At 51.9% G+C, this 20,242-nt stretch overlaps 9 protein-coding genes; 5 read left to right on the top strand and 4 right to left on the bottom strand.

Moving 5' to 3' along the window:
• Nucleotides 1-848: 848 nt before the first annotated feature.
• RCC_10337 (probable malate/L-lactate dehydrogenase) lies at nucleotides 849-1,970 on the top strand (the record flags this gene model as incomplete). XM_023775568.1 has 2 exons in its annotated part: nucleotides 849-1,569; nucleotides 1,621-1,970. The coding sequence occupies 2 exons, from the start codon at nucleotides 849-851 to the stop codon at nucleotides 1,968-1,970; spliced, it is 1,071 nt and encodes a 356-aa protein (XP_023631336.1).
• A 1,103-nt stretch (nucleotides 1,971-3,073) lies between these two features.
• On the top strand, nucleotides 3,074-4,820 carry RCC_10336 (related to quinate transport protein; the record flags this gene model as incomplete). XM_023775567.1 has 3 exons in its annotated part: nucleotides 3,074-3,164; nucleotides 3,225-4,336; nucleotides 4,389-4,820. 3 exons carry the CDS (start codon nucleotides 3,074-3,076, stop codon nucleotides 4,818-4,820), a joined length of 1,635 nt encoding a protein of 544 aa, XP_023631335.1.
• A 257-nt stretch (nucleotides 4,821-5,077) lies between these two features.
• On the top strand, nucleotides 5,078-5,456 carry RCC_10335 (probable KTI11 Protein required, along with Dph1p, Dph2p, Jjj3p, and Dph5p, for synthesis of diphthamide; the record flags this gene model as incomplete). XM_023775566.1 has 2 exons in its annotated part: nucleotides 5,078-5,116; nucleotides 5,214-5,456. The coding sequence occupies 2 exons, from the start codon at nucleotides 5,078-5,080 to the stop codon at nucleotides 5,454-5,456; spliced, it is 282 nt and encodes a 93-aa protein (XP_023631334.1).
• Nucleotides 5,457-6,022: 566 nt separating this feature from the next.
• On the bottom strand, nucleotides 6,023-6,736 carry RCC_10334 (related to regulator of mitochondrial iron homeostasis; the record flags this gene model as incomplete). XM_023775565.1 has 2 exons in its annotated part: nucleotides 6,023-6,307; nucleotides 6,374-6,736. The coding sequence occupies 2 exons, from the start codon at nucleotides 6,734-6,736 to the stop codon at nucleotides 6,023-6,025; spliced, it is 648 nt and encodes a 215-aa protein (XP_023631333.1).
• Nucleotides 6,737-7,872: 1,136 nt separating this feature from the next.
• On the bottom strand, nucleotides 7,873-10,167 carry RCC_10333 (uncharacterized protein; the record flags this gene model as incomplete). XM_023775564.1 has 5 exons in its annotated part: nucleotides 7,873-8,041; nucleotides 8,124-8,216; nucleotides 8,308-8,969; nucleotides 9,025-9,095; nucleotides 9,288-10,167. 5 exons carry the CDS (start codon nucleotides 10,165-10,167, stop codon nucleotides 7,873-7,875), a joined length of 1,875 nt encoding a protein of 624 aa, XP_023631332.1.
• Nucleotides 10,168-13,008: 2,841 nt separating this feature from the next.
• Nucleotides 13,009-13,331, bottom strand: RCC_10332 (probable Protein kish-A; the record flags this gene model as incomplete). XM_023775563.1 has 3 exons in its annotated part: nucleotides 13,009-13,032; nucleotides 13,084-13,165; nucleotides 13,219-13,331. The coding sequence occupies 3 exons, from the start codon at nucleotides 13,329-13,331 to the stop codon at nucleotides 13,009-13,011; spliced, it is 219 nt and encodes a 72-aa protein (XP_023631331.1).
• Nucleotides 13,332-13,526: 195 nt separating this feature from the next.
• RCC_10331 (uncharacterized protein) lies at nucleotides 13,527-14,024 on the top strand (the record flags this gene model as incomplete). Its single annotated transcript, XM_023775562.1, has 1 exon — nucleotides 13,527-14,024. One exon carries the CDS (start codon nucleotides 13,527-13,529, stop codon nucleotides 14,022-14,024), a length of 498 nt encoding a protein of 165 aa, XP_023631330.1.
• Nucleotides 14,025-14,737: 713 nt separating this feature from the next.
• Nucleotides 14,738-17,217, bottom strand: RCC_10330 (probable permease of the major facilitator superfamily; the record flags this gene model as incomplete). XM_023775561.1 has 15 exons in its annotated part: nucleotides 14,738-14,846; nucleotides 14,900-15,018; nucleotides 15,072-15,124; nucleotides 15,175-15,522; nucleotides 15,629-15,706; nucleotides 15,755-15,809; nucleotides 15,861-16,134; nucleotides 16,193-16,207; nucleotides 16,264-16,284; nucleotides 16,390-16,484; nucleotides 16,686-16,688; nucleotides 16,746-16,840; nucleotides 16,945-16,977; nucleotides 17,037-17,061; nucleotides 17,131-17,217. 15 exons carry the CDS (start codon nucleotides 17,215-17,217, stop codon nucleotides 14,738-14,740), a joined length of 1,410 nt encoding a protein of 469 aa, XP_023631329.1.
• A 1,207-nt stretch (nucleotides 17,218-18,424) lies between these two features.
• Nucleotides 18,425-19,582, top strand: RCC_10329 (related to E.coli dioxygenase; the record flags this gene model as incomplete). Its single annotated transcript, XM_023775560.1, has 1 exon — nucleotides 18,425-19,582. The coding sequence occupies one exon, from the start codon at nucleotides 18,425-18,427 to the stop codon at nucleotides 19,580-19,582; it is 1,158 nt and encodes a 385-aa protein (XP_023631328.1).
• Nucleotides 19,583-20,242: the final 660 nt, after the last annotated feature.

The following is a 20,242-nucleotide window of genomic DNA, read 5'->3' as shown; positions in this document are numbered from 1 at the left end:
CTACGACGCCATCCTCCTTCGTCCAGCGTGGCCGGTGGATCCGTGGCTCAAGCCACGGGCAAGTCAAACTCAAGGTCTTCACAAGAGGAGTATGCGAGCATCCCACCACCTGATCTGGCCTCGGATCTGCAATCGATCGTGGGAGAGCCGAGCCGGAATGTTGTTTGTGACCTGGGTATGCTGCTATTGGTCGCTTGTGGGTGGGAGGAACAGTAGCAGCGAGGCCATCAAACACAAAATCCAGGCATCTGTGAGAACGGGCTCCCTTCCCCGGAGTCCGAACATGCACATGCATCATCAATAACCCACTCAGCCCACTCGCACATGTCAAGAAACTCGTTCACGCAGTCATCCTCCTAATTCGGCACACCACGAAGGCGTGGGAGAATTGATTGGAGGTCATCACGCGGTCCACAGCACAAATCCGCATGATCTGTACGCCGTCGCCTTGGTACAGGAGAACTTTCCAACATGGCGCGTTATCGATAGCGGTAGACGACACTGCAGTCTGCAGGCGTTGCAGGGAAGCGCTGTGCACTGCACTGTGCTTCTGTAATAAAGGCCGTCGACCGGGTCCACATCGTGGGAGAGTGGAGGTAAGCGAAAACGAGATGTGACAGCGAAAACGAGATGTGACATGGAAAGCGCCGCCGACTTCGCTGTGACTCGACAACGAATGTCCACATATAATAGATCATAAAGGACGATCGCCTGTCGGAGATTGGAAGAACATACACATCGTCGGAGATCTACTGACTCACAGCGAGCGAGACTCAGGTTACAAACTCGTCTTCCAACTTGGCCAGGAGTCCTCTATCTAGACGACAACATCTCGCATCTCACAAAAGATGTCGGAAGAAACAGCGTCCAAGGTTCACGTTACGGCTGAAGATGCACAAGCATTCGTAGAAGGTGTGCTCAAGGGCAATGGTGTCCCCCCCGAGAACGCATCTACAATCGCCAAATGCCTTGTAGCGGCCGATCTACGAGGTGTAGACACACATGGAGTCAACAGGATACCCTCCTACATGGCTCGCATCCGACAAGGCGTTCTTGACCCCAAAGCTCAGCCAACATTGCAAACAACCACGCCAGTTGTAGCCCAGGTCGATGCCCACAATGCCTTTGGATTCGTAGCCGCTCATATGGGAATGAAAGCAGCGATCGACATGGCGAAGATCTATGGCATTGGAATGGTCTCCGTCAAACATTCTAACCATTTCGGTATGAGTGCTTGGCTTGTGCAACAAGCCATTGATGCAAACATGATGAGTCTAGTCTTCACCAACAGCTCTCCTGCTTTGCCGGTATGGGGAGGCAAGAGCAAGCTTATGGGCGTGAGCCCGATTGCTTGTGGCGCTCCTGGCGGTGATGAGAAGCCCTTCATTCTTGACATGGCACCTTCTGTCGCTGCACGAGGGAAGATCTACAAGGCGAAGCGTCGTGGCGAGAAGATTCCCACCGATTGGGCGTTGGATGCTGAAGGAAGGATGACTGATGATCCTGCTGCTGCATTGGAAGGTGTCATGCTACCAGTGGGAGGACCAAAAGGCTCTGGACTCTCCATCAGTAAGTCTGACACCAATAGAGCAGATGCATTCCGCTGAATTCACGTCACAGTGATGGATGTCTTTTCCGGCGTTCTGTCCGGCAGCGCTTTTGCAGGCAATGTGACAAACCCATACGATCCGAGCAAACCCGCAGATGTGGGCCATTTCCTTATCGCCATCAAACCGGATCTGTTCATGTCTTTGGAGGACTTCCGCTCCAGGATGGACTATCTCTACWAACGGGTTGTGGATAGCGACAAGATGGCAGGCGTCGATCGCATCTACTTCCCCGGAGAGCTAGAACAACTTTCTGAGGAGACGAGAAAGCGTCATGGCATACCCTATGTTCAGGCTGAAATCGATGCGCTCAACGAAGAGGCGGAGAGAGTCGGAGCGGAACGCATCAGAATCATGCGATAGGCCAGGATGACAGGACGTTCATTCGGGAAAGTGGTATTGTACAAAGCCCTCTCGTGACGTTTAGCTCCTTTGTTGAGCAGGTCCCACTTCGGTTTTCGACGGCGTCTCCGAGACGGCGGTGGGCCTGGAGCAAATGCTGGGGTTGCGGAGGTCGCTAAACAACCTTCCATTTCTGCTTACCTTGCAAGTCTGCGACATTCGCAATGCGTTTCAGACGCGAAAAGTTGGAATCGAGCAGACTGTGTTGATCCATCACTCGTTGGATGTCGAAAGTACGGATTGGGAAGAATTGAATGTCTCGCGGATCCGTCAGGAATCCGCCTCGACACAAGCGTGCACCCAAGCTTCCGAGTTTTGAGCTTCCCTGCTCCACGTTTTTTCTGCAGCAAGGGTTATCTGAGCACGTGGGAAGCGGAGAACGAGCATAGTCTCATGCATTCAACGAAATTGTTTATTATTACTCCATGGGCACCCCACAACGAGCACGAGATGTCTCTGTTTGCCGACGCGCCGGGTCTTGGCAGTACACCAAAATGTCGCTTCGGCATGCTGAAAGGGAACATACCGCCTGGTGGCGGTCCTCTTCATTCGCCGGGCTTATGGTCACAGCGCTGTGCGAACCTTGCGGCAACCGACGGCGATACTCTGGTCCTCGTGACGGGAAATCATCTGCCAAACGATTGGCTTGTGGACTTGAGATACCACCTTGCTCCCCGATCTCCACAACGATACCACGCTGTTGAACGCTTTTCCGCCGCTTGATGCACCTTGCTGCTTGGCACGGGTCCTGGACTCCGTATTGACCCTCATTTTCACGCCGCCTCCCATGTTATTTCGCAGCAGCAGGAGCTTCTAGTGGCTTGAAGGAAGGTGCTACCCCAACCTGTGGTGGCCAGCGGCATTTCCCCGAGATGCCATGTTGTGCCCCGCAGTCGATGAGCCAGGCATAGATAAGTTGCTGGTCTGCCCAGGCGATTTCCAAGAGACGCTTGACACTTTTGCCTCTTCCTTGTCTTTTTCTTGGACTTCTTGGTTGAATCTCCAAGCTTTGAGAAAGCACTGCCAAGCTCTTTGAGCCAAGAGACCGACCAGCGACCGTCACGATGTTGTTTGGCAAACGAGACCCCGATGCTCCAAAGGAGATTATGAACTGGAATCTATATTTTGGTATCTTCGTGTTCGGGTTGATGGGAGGTGAGTTCGAGAAACAGCGAGGACATTGAAACAAGAGTAGTCACTGATTTAAGCTTACAGCCGCCCGTGGTTTGGACGAAGGTCTCATCGGCACGACTGCAGAACAGAACTCATTCATAGACCTGTTCGGCTTGGAAGATGAGAGTCTCAGCAAAGAGCAGCAGGCAAACTTGCTCTCGAACATCACATCCATGGTACAGTTGGGGTCGATCGGTGGAGCTCTGATTGCTTTCTACATCACCGACAAGATCGGGAGGCTGTGGGCTACTCGTCAACTTTGTGCTATTTGGATCGCCGGAGTCGCCATCTTCCTTGCCTCTGCATCAAATGGTTCCATTGGAATGGTCTACGCCGGACGCTTCATCATGGGATTGGGAATCGGACAGACAACCGTCGTAGCACCTTCCTACCTTGCCGAAATCTCGCCCAAGTTCACTCGTGGATTCGCCGTATGCATGTTCTCGGGATCTGTCTATCTTGGAATCATGCTCGGCTACTTTGCATCATGGGGTTCTTCCATCCACATCAGTAGCGGAAGTGAACTCCAATGGGTTGTGCCCAACCTTCTGCACATCTACTTCGCCTTCATCATCCTCACCCTCTCCTTTTTCGCTGCTGAGTCGCCTCGATGGCTCATCAAGGTTGGCCAGCAGGAGAAGGCGCTTACAAACCTGTCCAAGTTGAGGAAGCTCCCCACCGAGCACTGGTACGTGCAGAGCGAGATCCTCGACATCAACGATCAGCTTGCAAGAGAAAGAGAGGCTACTATGGGAACCAAATGGTATGGCGTGATTCGAGAACTGGTCACATCGCCAGCAAACCGCTACCGGCTCATGTTGAGTGTCTTCTCACAGCTGCTTGGGCAATGGAGTGGAGCGAATTCGATTACCATCTACGCCGCGAAGTACTTTGAGATGGTTGGACAGACCGGACAGAACRAGAAGCTCTTCGCGACGGCCATTTTTGGCGTAGTGAAATTTGTTTCTGCCCTCATTTGCGCCATCTTCCTGATCGATGCCGTCGGCAGGAAGCGGTCATTGATGACTGGTATCACGCTTCAGTTCCTGGCAATGCTCTACATGGCCATCTTCTTGGTCATTGATACTGGCGTGGACAACCCTGAGACGCAKACTGCTTCGCAAAAGAGTGCTGCGACTGGCGCTATTGTTATGGTGAGTGGACTCGAATTCGAAGCGATGAAGTTGTACTGACCATTGCTTCTAGATTTACCTCAGCGGCTTTGGATGGGCAATGGGCTGGAACTCGGTACAATACCTGCTCAACTCGGAGATTTATCCTCTTCGTCTTCGTGCCATAGGTGGATCATTCGCCATGACCTTCCATTTCGTCAACCAGTACGGCAACAGCAAGGCCGTACCGAGCATGTTCATCGGCCTCACCAATGGCGGCACCATGTTCTTCTTCTCGTGCATTACGCTCATCGGGCTGGCTTGGGTCTGGTTCTTCCTCCCAGAACTCTCGGGAAAGTCTCTCGAAAGTATCGATGCGGTGTTCGAGCTGCCTTGGCATGTTATCGGTCGCAAAGGAAAGGAGCTCACAATGGATATGGGTGGAGCTGTTGAGAATTTTGGAGTCGCAAAGGGAGGCGATGCGGATAGGGTGGAATATGTGGTGGATGCGGATAGAAAAGCATAAAATGGTGCTTGCCAGTATATCATGGAATGTACAAGCGGGTTGATGAGTGAATTCACAATTGTCGCATGTCTTCAGACTCGAAGTGAATCTATCTATCTATCGTCTGTCACATGTCAAAGTGGAAAAACATGGTTCTCGCCACCAATAAACTTTGGCGCGATTCAGAAAGTCACATTTCACTTCCCATCTTGCCCCTCCATCTACATACCGTAATTCTTCATAACAAGCCTCCTCCAATTCAACCACAACAACCCACCATGTCCGACGAAAACATCTACGACGAGATAGAAATCGAGGTAAGTAAACACCCAGCCCGCAGCCCTCCCTCCCATCTCTCCCCTTCCATCCCACCAACCAACCAACCAACTAACAGCGCCTGAAAACCCCCCATAGGACATGACCTACGACGAAACCCTCCAAACCTACCACTACCCCTGCCCCTGCGGCGATCGCTTCGAAATCAACATTGAAGATCTCCGAGACGGGGAGGAAATCGCTATATGTCCGAGTTGTAGTTTACAGATTCGAGTGATTTTTGACGTGGAGGATTTGCCGAAACCAGAGGAGGGGAAAGGTCAGGAGGAAAGGAAAGATCAGATGGGTGTGGATACTGCGCAGGCTGTTGTTGCGGGTTGAAAGAAGGAGGGAATGAATGGTGGGGACTTTTTGGATGAGATATGGTGCTCGGGATGAAGATTTTGGAGGAGGAGGTGCTTTCGCGGGGACAGTTGATGGCTGAGGCAATCGAGGGGGAAAAGTACCGCTCACTTGGATGGATGTGTGGGAGATGAGGGTCTTCGCGCGGAATATGCGGGAKATGAGAGTCTTCGCGCAACTACGAGGCGTCAACCAGCTGGTCATGCAACTCCGAGGGCTCTGTTGGCCATACATCTGGCCATATATCTATCTGGCCACACTTGTAGGAGGATCATGTCGCCGAAAGGACGATTGGAGGTGGAGCATGGAGGTGAAGGCACTGGGCTTCAGCAAGCGCAGTCTGGGGTTGGACAGATGCACAAACAATGCAGCACGTGTGATGGACGAGTCACGACCTTCCCTCCCAAGTTGGCTTCATACAGTATGTAGGGGCACAGGCTCTTCATATCTGCATAGCGTAGACATGTCATGCATAGAGCCGTCGATCGATTGATCGTGCCAATCCTTCCATCCCTCCATCTCTCCTCCTCTCTACTCCATCAGGTCTACTCCTTTGGATCCAATGTCGGCTTCGCAGCCTCACCCTCCTGCGCATACACATGAATACCCAACTCCTTGCCCAGCAATTCCGTAAGATTGGTACCGTCACGCAGATAGACCCACTCGCCAGTGCCACCGCCTTCTTTCTCATGCATACTCTCGCCTTCAACCACCCAATCATATCGTTTCGGACCCGAGAGTGGCGACGACAGCCAGATTTGCTTGTTGGGAGGCTGTTTGTTGATGACATAGGTGCCGGTGGGTGGGAACGTTATTGACAGCACGCCGGCCTGTAAAAGGTATATATGTTAGCGATTGCATCGATGCCTCGCTTTTGAATTGAGATTGCTGCTCACACTATACTCCACTTCGACATCTTCCCGTCCCTCCTGAATCAGCTCCGCTTTCTCGTGGACCAATTCCATATACTCGTCCGCGACTTCATGGTATTCCTCATCGGTGAGTTCAGTAGGCTGCCTAGGAATGGGCTCTGCGGATTTCTCCTTTGGCGGTTGTGGATCGTCCGTCTCGGGCATCAGTCCAGCGCGGGTTGGTCTTGATGTTGATAGCCAGCGGGGTTGGACCTGTGCGAGGGTGCGTGGTGGGCCACATCGTCGCGTTGTGGATTGGATTTGACGAGTTTGCGAGGGTTTGAAGGTCGCTTTGCTGATGTTGCGGAKGGTGTGTTGAAAGAGGCGGTTGACTGAAGGGGTGGACATTGTGGCGGTGATGGGTTCGTCGTGTTGGGAGGTGAAATGATCAGGTTGTTGTGTTTGTGATTGATCGTCATCAATGTTGGAGCTATGGAAGCTGCCCTGCTTGGCGATGTCGGAGTGGAGAAGCTGCGGTGAGACAACTCGACAGTGATTCCATGGGTAGGCATATGCAACGGCATTGATGAAATGGAAACCATTGCAACACGTGTTTCTAGGAGTGGTATGGTCTCGAAGAAGTCGTGTTGTTTTATTCCGAACTTAAGAAGGGCAATACCTACCTTAATATCACAACACAGAGTACTTCAGCACGATGTTGATTTTGAACGCAAGGCCATGGAATACGCCGCACTACAAGTAACATTCATATATTGAGAGCAGGAATAGAGGGGACGAATAAATTCAACCTCAACACGTACGAACATCATCCTGGAATAGCAATAATCAACTTGGCGAATGAAAGATCGCAATCATATCTCACATCCTCCCTGTGAATTGCTCTTCCATACAGTAGGACAGCACGTACTCTCGTTAGCAGGCTCTGTCTCTCGATACCTCATACATTCCGCCAAAATGGAAAGGACGGACACGCAAGCTAACAAGTGAATAAATCGCCACTATCGAGAAAGAAACATTTAAGATATGTACAACACATCAACAGCCAAGGTGGCCATCCGATAAAAGTAAGTAATATGGCAACCAACTCGGGCATCAGATGCTTGAGGAAAACCACAAAACTTTCAAAGGGCCGTAACTCAATGTGTCTTGAAATGTGAGATGGCTTGCAATCTGACTACTGTCATGACTTGGCTTTGCTTAAACACAGAACGGGATGGCATATGCCATTGTTCAAAGATGTCGAGCGCCGTTGGAAGCGCACACTCAAAGACACATTGCTGATCCAAGGACGGTTTCGAGGAGCATAAGGAGGCACGAAACTGTGGCCGACAACATCACACATATTGAACAATTCAACGAAACTGTATTGACATATCCTGTCTTCGACTTCAAAAAAAGTTCAATTACATACAATGAAATCGATAACACTCGAAAATTACAACCACCACACACAAGTGTGAGCTGTGTCGTCATMAAAGTCGTGCATCAAGCGTTCCTCCATCTACTTTCCAAGCAAGATACGCTTAGTTGTAGGTAGGGGGGTTGGCCGCAGGAACGGGTGTCACGTAGACAGTTGGTGCTGGCTTGGTGGCCTCCTTAACGCTGCTGGRGCTTGCGGTTGGGTAGACTGGTGCGTGGCTCTCGGTGGTTGGGACAGCGTGCTTGACGCTGCTGGAGCTGGCGGTTGGGTAGCTATATGTCGTCAGTAAGAGTAAGGGCGACGGGATAATTGTAGCCATGTGCGATGCTTGCAAGACTTTGGATTTGAACTTACACAGGAGCGGAAGATGGCTTCTCAGCGCTCTTCGTGCTAGAGGTGGCAGCCTCCTCGGTGCAGGTGGTGGAGGAAGAAGCAGACTGGTAGACCCTTTACGTTGCAGGTCAGCGTCGGGACTTGGGATGAGCCAATTTGGGAGGGCTTCAAAGTGTGCTCTAGCCTTTTCTCTCAGTTCACTCACTTGGTCACGGTTGTCTTTGGCTGTTCCGGAGATTTGGGGGAAGAAGAGCTGGACTCGACGGACTTGGTCACGTAGACAGGGGCAGTCTCAACTGGCTTGCTGACAACGACGGTCTTGCTCTCGTAGACAGGGGCAGTCTGGACTGGCTTGCTCTCAACAGGCTTGGTCTCGTAAACAGGTGCGGTCTGAACTGGCTTGCTCTCAACAGGCTTGGACTCGTAGACAGGTGCGGTCTGAACTGGCTTGCTCTCAACAGGCTTGGTCTCGTAGACAGGTGCGGTCTGAACTGGCTTGCTCTCAACAGGCTTGGTCTCGTAGACAGGTGCGGTCTGAACTGGCTTGCTCTCGACAGGCTTGGACTCGTAGACAGGTGCGGTCTGAACTGGCTTGCTCTCAACAGGCTTTGTCTCGTAGACAGGTGCGGTCTGAACTGGCTTGCTCTCGACAGGCTTGGTCTCGTAGACAGGTGCGGTCTGAACTGGCTTGCTCTCGACAGGCTTGCTCTGGTAGACAGGGACAGTCTGGACAGGCTTGCTCTCAACTGGCTTGCTCTCGCTCTTGTAAACTGGCGCAGTAGGCTGGTAAACTGGAGCAGAGGGACCGGTTGGGTAAGGAGCAGTGGCAGAGTTCTTGGCTGGGACGGTAACGTAGACCTTGGCGGTCTAGAGAGTTGATTAGGATCTAAATCGCGATGAATTGAGGTTGATGAGAGCTTACCTCGGTCACGGTCTTGGTGATTGGCACGCAGGTCTCGGTGGTAGATGGGCCAGGGTACACGGTGATGTAGTCTGCAAGGATGAATGTCAGTGACTACTCAAAGAAACGAGTGCGTGCTGCGGCATTTCAATGACCTCGCCTGACAAGGTGGAAGTCTTTTGAAAAGAATCGACTTCGACCCGGTGGCGAAGAAAGAAGCGAGCCGTGCATATTCGGCGCTCATCGACGGAAAACCGAACGACTTTTGACATTTTTCAACTTACTAGTCTGGGTAGCGGTAGACTTGATGGTGGTGTATCCGGAAGGCTGGACTGGAGAGGACTCCTTTGGTGCCTCGCTGCTGTAGACTGGCGCAGAAGCTGGCTTGCTCTGCGATGGGTAGGCACCTGGCATGGTGGCAGTCTCAGTTGGCTTCGAGATGTAGACAGTTGTGGTCTGGTAAAGAGTGCTGGTCTTCTTGATGGTCGTCTTGATGACGGTGGTAGCAGATCCAGTGCCCTGGGTGTAGGTGATTGGCATATCGTAGGTCACCGTGGTTGGCTGCTGAGCAGAGTAGGTGGTGGGGACGACAGGCTTGCTGACGGACTCAGACTTGGACTCGCTGGAGTAGTAAGTCGCAGGCTTGCTGGCAGACTCGGTGCTCTCGGACTTGTATGGCTTGGAGACGGAAGTCGATAGAGTCTCGGTGCAAGTAGTGCTGCTTGAGGTGGCCGGGTAGGTCGCCTTGCTCTCGGACGAGCTTGAGGTTGCTGGGTAGGTAGCCTTGCTCTCGGATGAGCTGGAGGTGGCCGGGTAAGTCGCCTTGCTCTCAGATGCGCTGGAGGTGGCCGGGTAGGTGGCCTTGCTCTCTGAAGATGAAGAGGGAGCGCTGTACACCGGGATCTCGACAGATGATGAAGGGACAATCGGGCTCATCTCAGACTTGCTGGAAGGGTAAACAGCCGGTGCGCTGGACGAAGGAAGCTCAGCATCCTTGGTCGAAGCGTGAGTTGCGTAAGTTGGAGGCGCCTCAGCTTCGGCGGTGGTTGAAGGGTAGATTGGGCTAGCCTCGCTGGAAGAAGCGGGAGCGCCGTACGCAGGAGCATCGTATGGGAGAGCGTTGACACCCACCAGGGCGGCAACGAAGGCGATCTTTCCGTACATGATTGGAATGGTAATAATCGATTGAAGAGGTCGGAAGAATTGATGATCCGCCTAGGAATAGTAACAACACGCACAGAAACGAATGGCTTGGTGCTAAAGAGCGTAAGGGTCCCGAAAGACTGAAAGAGTGTGCGTGTGTTGTGAAGGAGATCCGTGAAAGAGAAAGGCAGGCTGTTGCACGACACAGGGGAGGTATATCTATGAGTCGGCAGCATAACAGAGTTGCCCCTGTTCGTCGATTCGTGCCGAGCGCGCATCCTACCGTAATTTAGCAGAATCAGCGGTTGGAAGTTAATCTGACTGTGGAAGGTCAGACAGGGCGATGATTGGCGTGGACCGCTGCAGGTCCGAGCACAAGCTCCGCCTCTTCTCCCACTTTACGGATAGCTCGGCGGCTGTGTGGACACGGAGCGTTGCTGTGATGCAGGTACCGGCCAACGGCGAGCGCTCCAAAGACACGTCTCTCACGAACGGCAATTTGAGGGATAAAATGATGTTCGCTACTGGGCGCGAAGTGAGGCGCGTAGTGTCAGTCGCTCTTTCCAGTAATGTTTGTCAGTTGAGCAGAAGCGGCCATCTTTGTGCATCATGGCGGTGAGTGGTTTGCGATTTTCATTATTATTATTCTCACCTCCGCGTGTTCGTACAGACCATCCTGGTCGCGCATCCGATGCGAGAGGTCGGACTCGGTTGGCGTTGGTTAGGTTGGCCAAAATCCAGGCGCAATTCCCGTCAAAGGACCCACAATGGTTTGGTGTCCACGAATAATTTGTCCCGACGGACGATCCGAATCAAGACCATCTGTGATCACATCATGCAGCGAGCACGTTTCTGGAAGGCGACGCCGGTGGTAGCAAGCACGAGATGATTTTCCTGGCTCGGTTCTCCTCAYGCCGCCGCCAAACGGTCAACGGATGGATGCCCGCATGAACTTGGATCTTCATTCTCGTCGTGGCAGAGTAGTCGTGCACGCCAGCCAGCATCGCCGCTCGCTTGCTCGCTTCAGCTTCTCCTCGCTCCAGATTCGGGGTCCACCGCTGCACTGTCGCATGTGGGAAAGCTTGTGAGGGTTTTGGCGAGCCGGGCGTGCGACGGCGTCTCGTATTCTCTTCACAAGTGTCGTGTCGAAGCAGATTGCTGACTTTTAGCGTGCCTCCCTTCGGCCCGCCATTCCTGAGCTTCGAGGCACCACTAGTTTTCTTCAAGAATGGCGTCTCCGCTCTCACCCCGTGTTCAAAATAACAATCATGAGGTCCAGACGAAGCGCAACAATGCTCGAAATTGAATGGCATCAATTCAGCACGGGTTCGCATGCAAACGGAGCTGCCACCGACAATGCACCCGTAACCACGGCTTCAACAGAACACGTGCTGTGCACCAGTCGCCTGGCTCAGGAGAAAGCGCTAGATTCCATGTACCATGGCGGAGAAAATCAACGGGCTGCCGCAACTCAACACGACAAACAACGACCAAACGGTTCCTGTGCTGCAAGACTGCCCGCATCATCTACATCAATGCCTAAGACTTACTTCTCTTGCCTCTCTCAAACACGACGTTAATCATCCAGGCACTCGTCTAATTATATCTAGTTACATGGCAATGCTCGTCCCAGTCGCTGCCGTCTCCCAGCATATGTCTGCACGCTGCGTTTCACGGCAGCTCGGCGGAACTGGTTTGAAGGGTTTGAGAGCTTTCAATCGAACAAGCRTGGCTTGCACAATCACCCAACCTGACCTCATCTTCTCGATTTTTGCTACACCACTTTCTGGTCGATTCCAACAACGACCAACGCAATGTCTCGATCGGCCAGGATTTGCGTGACACACAAATGGCTGGCGTATGCATGTAATCTCTGTGGCATTTTGACGCATGTTGGACGACGCGGCACGACACCACAGCGTGGCATCGACATTTACTCACAGTGACTCACGCTTCCACGTTCGTTTGGCTTTTGTGACTAGTAAGTTGTGGTTTATTTCTATTCTCCGCAGCATTTCAAGAACTTTGGCCGTTGAGCAAAACGGGTGACTGTTGGCTACAGATGACATGTTTTTGTCGTTGCAACATTCTTCGCATCATTCGTTCGAGTTGGCTCGCACCGTTCAGGTTGTCTCATGGGAGATGTCAGGACCTTGAGAAGCTGGACTTTGTCACCGTATACCATCTTGAYGGGCGGGTGTGTGTAGTGGCTATACCATGTTTCAGGAGTCCTTGCTCGTCGTGAATGCATGCAACGTTCGTAAGAGAAGATCGTTGAACTCACTCGCGTTCATATTGTTTCTGGTTCTGCCAAATGCCGTGTCGTGTCTGACTTGCTCTATATGGCAACGTTGGTTTCAAGTCTTGATGTCTGGCTTCGATGGTGCGATCTTCTCGTGCTCATCCGAGGGCAAGCAATTRCATGTCGTGACGGTCAGTCGCTGGATCTAGCCTGTACTGTGCTGTGGCCACTGTGGCAATTGAAGACGACCCTGGACGAGCGCCTCATTCTTCACAGATAGGCGGTATCGTGCCTCTAGCTCATCCTACCTCAATTCTCCCCATTCTTCCAGCGCGTCTGCAGTTACCATACGAGAAGTTGACAAGGCGGGTATTGTGATTGGAAGTGAACAACCTTCCCGACCATGGCCCGTGAAGCATTACTTCTCGGACCCACCACTTCACACACGTCGATTAAGATGTTTCGTGAATGCCACTTTTGATTCTGTGCATGATCATGTGCGAAAGCGATGCTCATGCTAGCTCTGCCGCTCGTGCTCCAGGAATCAATCTTTGAAAGCCCGCCATACTCTTCCAAACGCCATCGCTAATCCCACATGCCGCCTATTGGGCCACATTATCTTATTGCCCCAGTAACAAGCTCATCTAATGTCCTTGGTCAGCTCGGATGGATGCAACATGATGAAGGGAACTCACTGCCATGGCTACACAGCATAAACTGACATATGGGCTCAATCGCTCTCCCACCCGAGCCGCGCGCCAGAATGTGCTGAGAGGTCTGCGAAAAAATTAGCAGCCGTGACATGTCATGCGATCTTCGAAAGAGCATACCCAGTCTTGTTGGCGTCGAGCCATCTTGGGAAGACACCGTGGAGGTATGTGCAGGAGCAGATGAACAGCAGCACCACCAGGAGAAATGTCTGAAACTTGAGAATCCCGAGCATTGTGAAGTGCGTATATGGATTCTGGCGCTCGATCTGATGGGGTGATGTCTGCCGTGTTAAGAGCAAGTGAATGAAAGGTGGCAGCGTACCTACCTGCTAGCGCCATTTGTCACGCGCGATCAGCATCCACCTCATCAATCATCAATCCGTAACCTCCTCCTCCTCACAACAACCACAACACCATCATCCTCCAACATGGCTGAACCACGCGCACGTGCGCGAGTCAAAGGCCAGCCAATATTCACACACACCGATCTTCAACAACTCCTCTACGCTTTCGGCGACTCCTCCTCCCCATTACAATTAACCGTCACCACCCTCGAAGAGATCCTCACAGACTTCATCATCGAAACCYGCCACGCCGCCGCCCTCTGCGCATCATACTCGCGACGCCAAAAGATCAAAGTCGATGATTTCCGCTGGGTGCTGYGCAAGAACCCCCAATTACTCGGCCGTGTGAGCGAGTACATGTTCCGCGAGAAATACATGAAGAATGCGCGGAAAGCCGTCGACTTCGATGCTATGGGCAAGGAGAGTGCGAGCGATCTGCTGGATTTGGCGGATGTAGGTGGAGCGGGTAAAGGCGATTTCGAGGCCGGGAAGAAGGGACGGGGCAGGAAGAAGAAGCGCAAGGCGGAGGATGACGAGGACGAGGTTGGTGGAGGAGGTAAGAGGGTCTCTATGGGTTTGTGAGATGTGCCGAGCTATCGTGCTGGTGCATTGAAGGTGATTTTGGTTCTGGGTTAGCGATGGAGTTTGGTGGAGCATGAGATACCCAGGTGGCACAATATCGTCGCTGCATTGAGTTTGACTAGGAATTGAGTGGTTTTGCGTCTTGAACACATCCTCGTACTCTGAGTGATCAATTCAGCATTCGACTATGCTCTCAAGTTTCATTCTCACTCTCATCACTGATCACAGGCCTACCCCAACCTCGCTGCTCTCGTTGCTCCCAGAGTTTGGAGCGTGGCAGTCTGGCGCACGGAACGCGTAGCACAGACATTTCGCCAACATCAGCGGATGATCCAATCTCAACAGCTTCACTACCGAAACATGTCCATCCACAAGCACCATCTGTTCAATGCCACAGTCTCCGGCCGTAGATGGCGCCTCCGGAAGATTTTACAACAACAACAGCAACATTCCAACCAACAATCACGAGGGATCACACGATTGAGCCGGGACAATGTACACCCAGAACATGAGCGCTCCAAAGAGGTTCTTGACAGCTTCGTTCCATGGTTGCTGCCATGTTACCCGCGTTTGGAGGGGACATGGCTACTGCTCGTGAGATGTATACTGTATGCTTGTAGACAGTCTTTTGAAGTCTCGTGTTTCTCGTACACCTGAACAAAATTGCAGAGCTTTCAAGGGCATGTATGTCCATGGCAAGTTGAATCGGCTACCTAGTGAGCAAAGCGGAAATCGAGCCGTTTGTTGCCCTCATCTTTGGTGGTCCTGAGATATTCTTCCTTCTCTTCCTTCTTCATAGCACTCCAGATTCTATCGCGCTGTCTTTGAGAATGTTAGCGTCACGCCTAGTCTGATTCTCGGGTGGAGGAACTCACTTATTGACGTGAACATAAAAGACCTTGGCTCCGACAAACAGCGCTATGTTATAACATACGATAGCAATGAGGATCTTGTTACCTCTTCTATATACAGGCTTATCATCTTCTCGATATATCTATCTCTCAAATCAGCCCTCTCGCACAGTTTGAATGGCCTCATCACACTTACATTGGTGCCGACAATGCTCGAAGCCTGCACACACATGTTGTATTTGGCAGTGGCTTTAGATTCGTTAGCCAGTACCAATTCCCATCCAACAACAAGTACATACCGACAGTGCGTGTCCGCACCGATCCTGCATTCCTCGAAGTCACTGCGACAAGTACAGCGTGAAAGTATGGCATGGCATAGAGCAATACCGAGAGAACCCAAGCTACCCAAGGACTGCGATCTGCAGAGAGCACTTCCAGGGCGATGAGTAGCGCTAATGCCCACCATTGGCTGATTGTAGCGAGCAAGAATCGCTCGTTCAGCCTCTCGGAGAGCCAGCTGAAGAATAGCAGGTTGATTATGTACAAAACGTAAGCAGGCACAGTGAGAAGCTGTACTTTAAACGTCCCGAAGCCAACGGCCTTCAGTTGCAGTGTCAGATAAGACGTGATTGGTGTGGCTGGGATTACTAGGGGAATGGTTAGCGAATGCCACGACAGCAATGTCCTAAGCAGAGGATGACCGATAAGTGGACACGCAGCGAAGTTGACTTGCACCCGCGAGCTCGTACTTACGCCATGATAGACCAAGGAGATAGACAGGGAATTGGTCATAGTCCTTGAGGCACTTCCAGAACATACCCAGAGAGAGAGCTTCATTCGTTAGCTTGGTCAAAGATCAAACGACTACCGCCAGCTCACCTTCGCGGTTGTGCATATCGCCCTTACTCGGATCATCACGTAGCACACGATTGACCTGTAGACGAATCAGTATTGGTCAGTTTAGTATATTGTGAGCTTTGCTCGCCAGTATCTTTTCTTCTCGTTCGTTGAACCATCCATCTTTTCYCCTGAACCAAGATGCCGTCTGGGTCGGCGAGGGTGGTAGATAGAAGTATGAGACGATCCCGATCAGACCAGTCAACATGCCCTCCAGAGCGAAGAGCCAAGCCCAGCCGGGTTTGCCATTAACACCACGTAAGTGTAGGATTCCATAAGCCAAGAAGGCGGATATAATGCTGGTACTTTGATACGCCACCCAGAAGAATGACAGCCTGATGGGCAGCTCAAAGCCGGTGTACCTGGCGGACATTTCAGTCTCAGTCTCAGTCCATAAAGAGGCTTCGGGGATATACGAACCAGTAGCTGAGGTACCTGAAGACGAGTTTGGTCAGTCTATTTCACATGCAAACATCCGAGAGCCCACTAACAAGACGTTGTCAGGAATGAACCTGAACGAAAGTATGGAGAGTCAGCGCACATCTCACACCACACGAGTTTCATAGTGCACTGGCACCGAGGCACATCTCATCCCCCTATACTCTGCTTCGACGTACCCTCCTTCGATTAGACCTAGCAGCGCCCGACAGGTCCAGAAACCTGATCTTCCGGTCATGAATGCCTGGCAACTTGCAACTAGACTCCATGATACCTAGAAAGATTCGCAAGAAGTGTCAGCACAAGATTCAAGTCGTGAGTTCGTCATGCTGACTAGCTAGTCTCAGGGAGTCTCRGAAGTCGTCTCTCTGCTACGACATCTGCAAAGTCGGACTTGGCATTTGATTCCGCTTGCATGGGAGAGAGATGCTGCGAAGTTGTCCGACAATCTACAGTTTCAGCCGTTCACACTTACCATCTATAGGAAAGACAGTGGTCAGCGTGGATCTCGGACAGCGATGATGAAAATGTATACCTGCACGGGTATCCAATTGTCGGGACCTATGGCCTTTGATATGAGCTGGGAGGGAAGCTCTGCGAAGAGGAAACATAAAAAGAATATCGTCTGCCCTTCGGCAGTGTTAGCGATGTCCCAGACAACGTTGATGTGAGCCAAGATCTGGCTTAGTTCTGGAGTGTCCTCTGAGATGCCACGCAGGTCCTCTGTAACTTACCCGTGTTGTAGTCGTTTGTGGTCATTTTGAGGTCTGTAGCGTTGGTGAGAACAAAGTCGTTCAGTCGTGGCGTGGCTTTGCTCCCAACTAACCCGTCAAGAGATCATCGCTGAGAGCCTAGTGGCATGGATATCAATCAGTAAACATGTTCAATTTGATTTCTATTTCTTTTCCCTTTCTACTCACCTGGCTGAWGTTGCCACGGTCGAGCTGTAGGGCGAAGAACATCAGGCATACCCAAGAGCATATCCTCACGTCGATCCATAGGAACATCAGCAATACTCATAGCGAGTGCTCATCAGGCACACCTTTCGAACGAGCCTCTTTTCTTCCTTTGGCTCCCATTGGAAAGCTGGATCGAATCGATGAATGCCTTCGTACGTATCAATCGGCTTGTAGAACGAGTCCAAAGAACCATTGTCCCAGGTCTGTTTTCCTGAACTTGCAAATACCGTAGGCTCCGTAATGGCCGCCTCTGGAAATACTTTCAGCCCGATGGCCTGGTCACGGGAATCTGAATCGCCACCCATGGTGCCGAGAAGAGGTGTCGCTTCCGAAGATTCACTTTCCAAAGCCAAGAGGCGCCCAGAACGAAGTGAGGGCATGGCGCCCAGAACCTTATAACCACGCAGATGYCACGCCTACGCGGTACTCAACGCAAACTCTCGCCAGAACATATGCATCACCTCGCCCGACCGGGTCAAGACACGTGATGAAACCTTCGATAGTGGCTGAAGCCATGCGCAATTGCATGATTAGGTATGAACGCAATCTGCTCCGTCACGGCATGGCGTCTTCGATAACGAATGTGGCAGGATCCACCGCAGATCTCGCGGACCTTACCAATCCGAACAATGCACCCGACAAGCTTGCTGAAAGGCGCAGGGACGGAAGTGGTATGGTTACATGTATGTGACGTTGCGAACACTTGAGGCCCGTCAGCCAATCAAATCGCGAGGAAAGTCGGATCGAGCATAGCACGCAATTGAAAGAGAGGATTGCACACAACCTCACCCAACACTCAACAATGACAAGTCCGACCGGCCGTGAGATGCGACGAACCGACTGCACGATGAAAGACGCCACCGCACGCGTCYTCCACGTTGTGGTGTGTAGGTACCCGGGGGAAAGTATAGAGTGGCGACTCGAGAATACCCCAGGTACTCTTGGAGTCCTCGTTACCCCTCCCATAAATGCTCGGCGATCGCATGTAGCATCCCAGTCGTAGAGCTTTGCATGCAACTCACCTCTTCTAGAATGGCCTCTAGGCGAGCGGCCGCACAAGCCTGGTGCTTTGTCGGTGGAGGCAAGAGGGCCTGTCCGATGCCGCGATTGCGAGATTGTCGATGATCATATATATTGCTGCTAGCTCGTCATTCTTCTTCTCGATTCTTGTGATCTTAAAATTGACTCGTCCTTTAGCTTTGAGGCTGTCAAACCCAAATACTTACGGTATCATCCTACACACCTCGTCTCCATCATGGCTCCAGCTTTGGTCGAGAGTACTCTCACAGACCGCACCATCGACAAACTTGCCGAGGAAGTCATCAAGAAAGATTCGCTGCAAAGTGAGAATTCCAAGGAAGCCTTCGCTCAAGGTTCATCCACGACAAACTACGAGATTGAGTTAAAGGGCGATGCGAAGCACCCTCCAGCGAAATACCCACATTACCTACCGTACTGGGAGGATGAGAAGTTCCCTCCGTATGAGCCCTTTGAGCCAGTCGAACCCGGCCTCAATGCCGACCCAACATTCCCAAACCTCCTTGCGGGAGGTGAAGTGAAGGAACTTACGGCCAACATCGGAGCTGAAGTCACCGGAATTCAGCTCTCCAAGCTCAACAACGCCGGCAAGGACGAGCTCGCCCGCTTCGTTGCCAAGCACAAAGTCGTAGCTTTCCGTAACCAGGACTTTGCCGATCTCCCAATCCAGGAGGCTCTCGACTTCGCTGAGTACTATGGTCCCTCGCACATTCATCCAGCTTCGGGCGCGCCAAAAGGATTCCCTAAAGTCCACCTGGTGCATCGATCCGCGAGCGATACCACCGCCCTCGACTACTTCCAAGAGCGTACCAACAGCATCACATGGCACAGCGACGTCACCTATGAGATGCAGCCTCCTTCCACAACCTTTCTCATACTCCTTGATGGACCAACGGCCGGTGGCGACACTCTGTTCGCAAACATGGCGGTGGCATACCGCCGACTCTCTCCAGAATTCCAGAAGCGTCTCCACGGTCTCAAAGCAGTCCATTCAGGCCACGAACAAGCTCAGCAAGCCCTTTCCCGGGGATCCATCGTTCGCCGCGATCCAGTCTCCAACATCCACCCAATCGTACGGACACACCCGGTCACAGGCGAGAAGTCTCTGTTCGTGAACCCACAATTCACGCGACGGATTGTCGGATTCAAGAAGGAGGAGTCAGATTTCTTCCTGAAATTCTTGTATGACCACATCGCCCTCGGTGCTGACTTCCAGGCCCGCGTCAAATGGGAGAAGGGAAGCGTAATTATATGGGRCAATCGTTCCACTGCTCACACTGCCATCCTTGACTGGCAGGATGGCCAGAGAAGGCATCTTGCAAGGCTTACACCAAGAGCGGAGCGGCCTTTTGAGACTCCTTTCGAAAGTACCTAGTTAGATATTCAGGGGGATACGGCGAAGGGTTCCGTAACCGTGTGGGATAACAGAGTCACCGCTCACACCGCCATCCTTGACTGGCAGAATGGACAGAGAACGCATCTGGCAAGGCTTGCACCAAGAGCGGACCGGCCTTTTGAGACTCCTTTGGAAAGTAGTTAGGTCGTAATGTCAGAAGGATGGGGTTGTATTGTGTGTTGTCTCAAGTAGAGAGTAGTTTTCGAACGTGTTCCTCAATCCATTGACTCCTGGTGCCTCTGCATTCTTGTTCTTGAGTTTGTCGAGGGCAAGTCGTTTGAGGGGAGACGTTGCTCTGTGTGATGTGCTATCGCCTTTATGACGTGGAAGTGTACTGTTTGCGGTCTCCATCTCCATCTGTCATTCTGGTGGTCCCGTTGATGTGAGCTCTCATTCGTTGTCGCATTGTATAGACAATATAGTCAGTGGTGTCAAAAGCTCCAAGAAGAACAGGTTGACGTGTGATGGAACGTGCACGACTCAACTTCAAGCTTGCAGCTTCACGGCTCAAGTGCTTCACCTCCGCCACACCGTCGACGACATCCAACCTCCCCCTCCTCCTCATTGACACATTATCTGCTGAGTCTACAACAGACTCCATCAAAGGCAGCTTCTTCCGCCTCGAATCCACCTCTTGAG

This window comes from Ramularia collo-cygni (genome assembly GCF_900074925.1).
Source record: "Ramularia collo-cygni strain URUG2 genome assembly, contig: RCC_scaffold22, whole genome shotgun sequence".
Taxonomy (NCBI): Eukaryota; Fungi; Ascomycota; class Dothideomycetes; order Mycosphaerellales; family Mycosphaerellaceae; genus Ramularia; species Ramularia collo-cygni.
The sequence above is the reverse complement of the archived record's forward strand: the minus strand, read 5'-3'. Positions and strand labels throughout refer to the sequence as shown.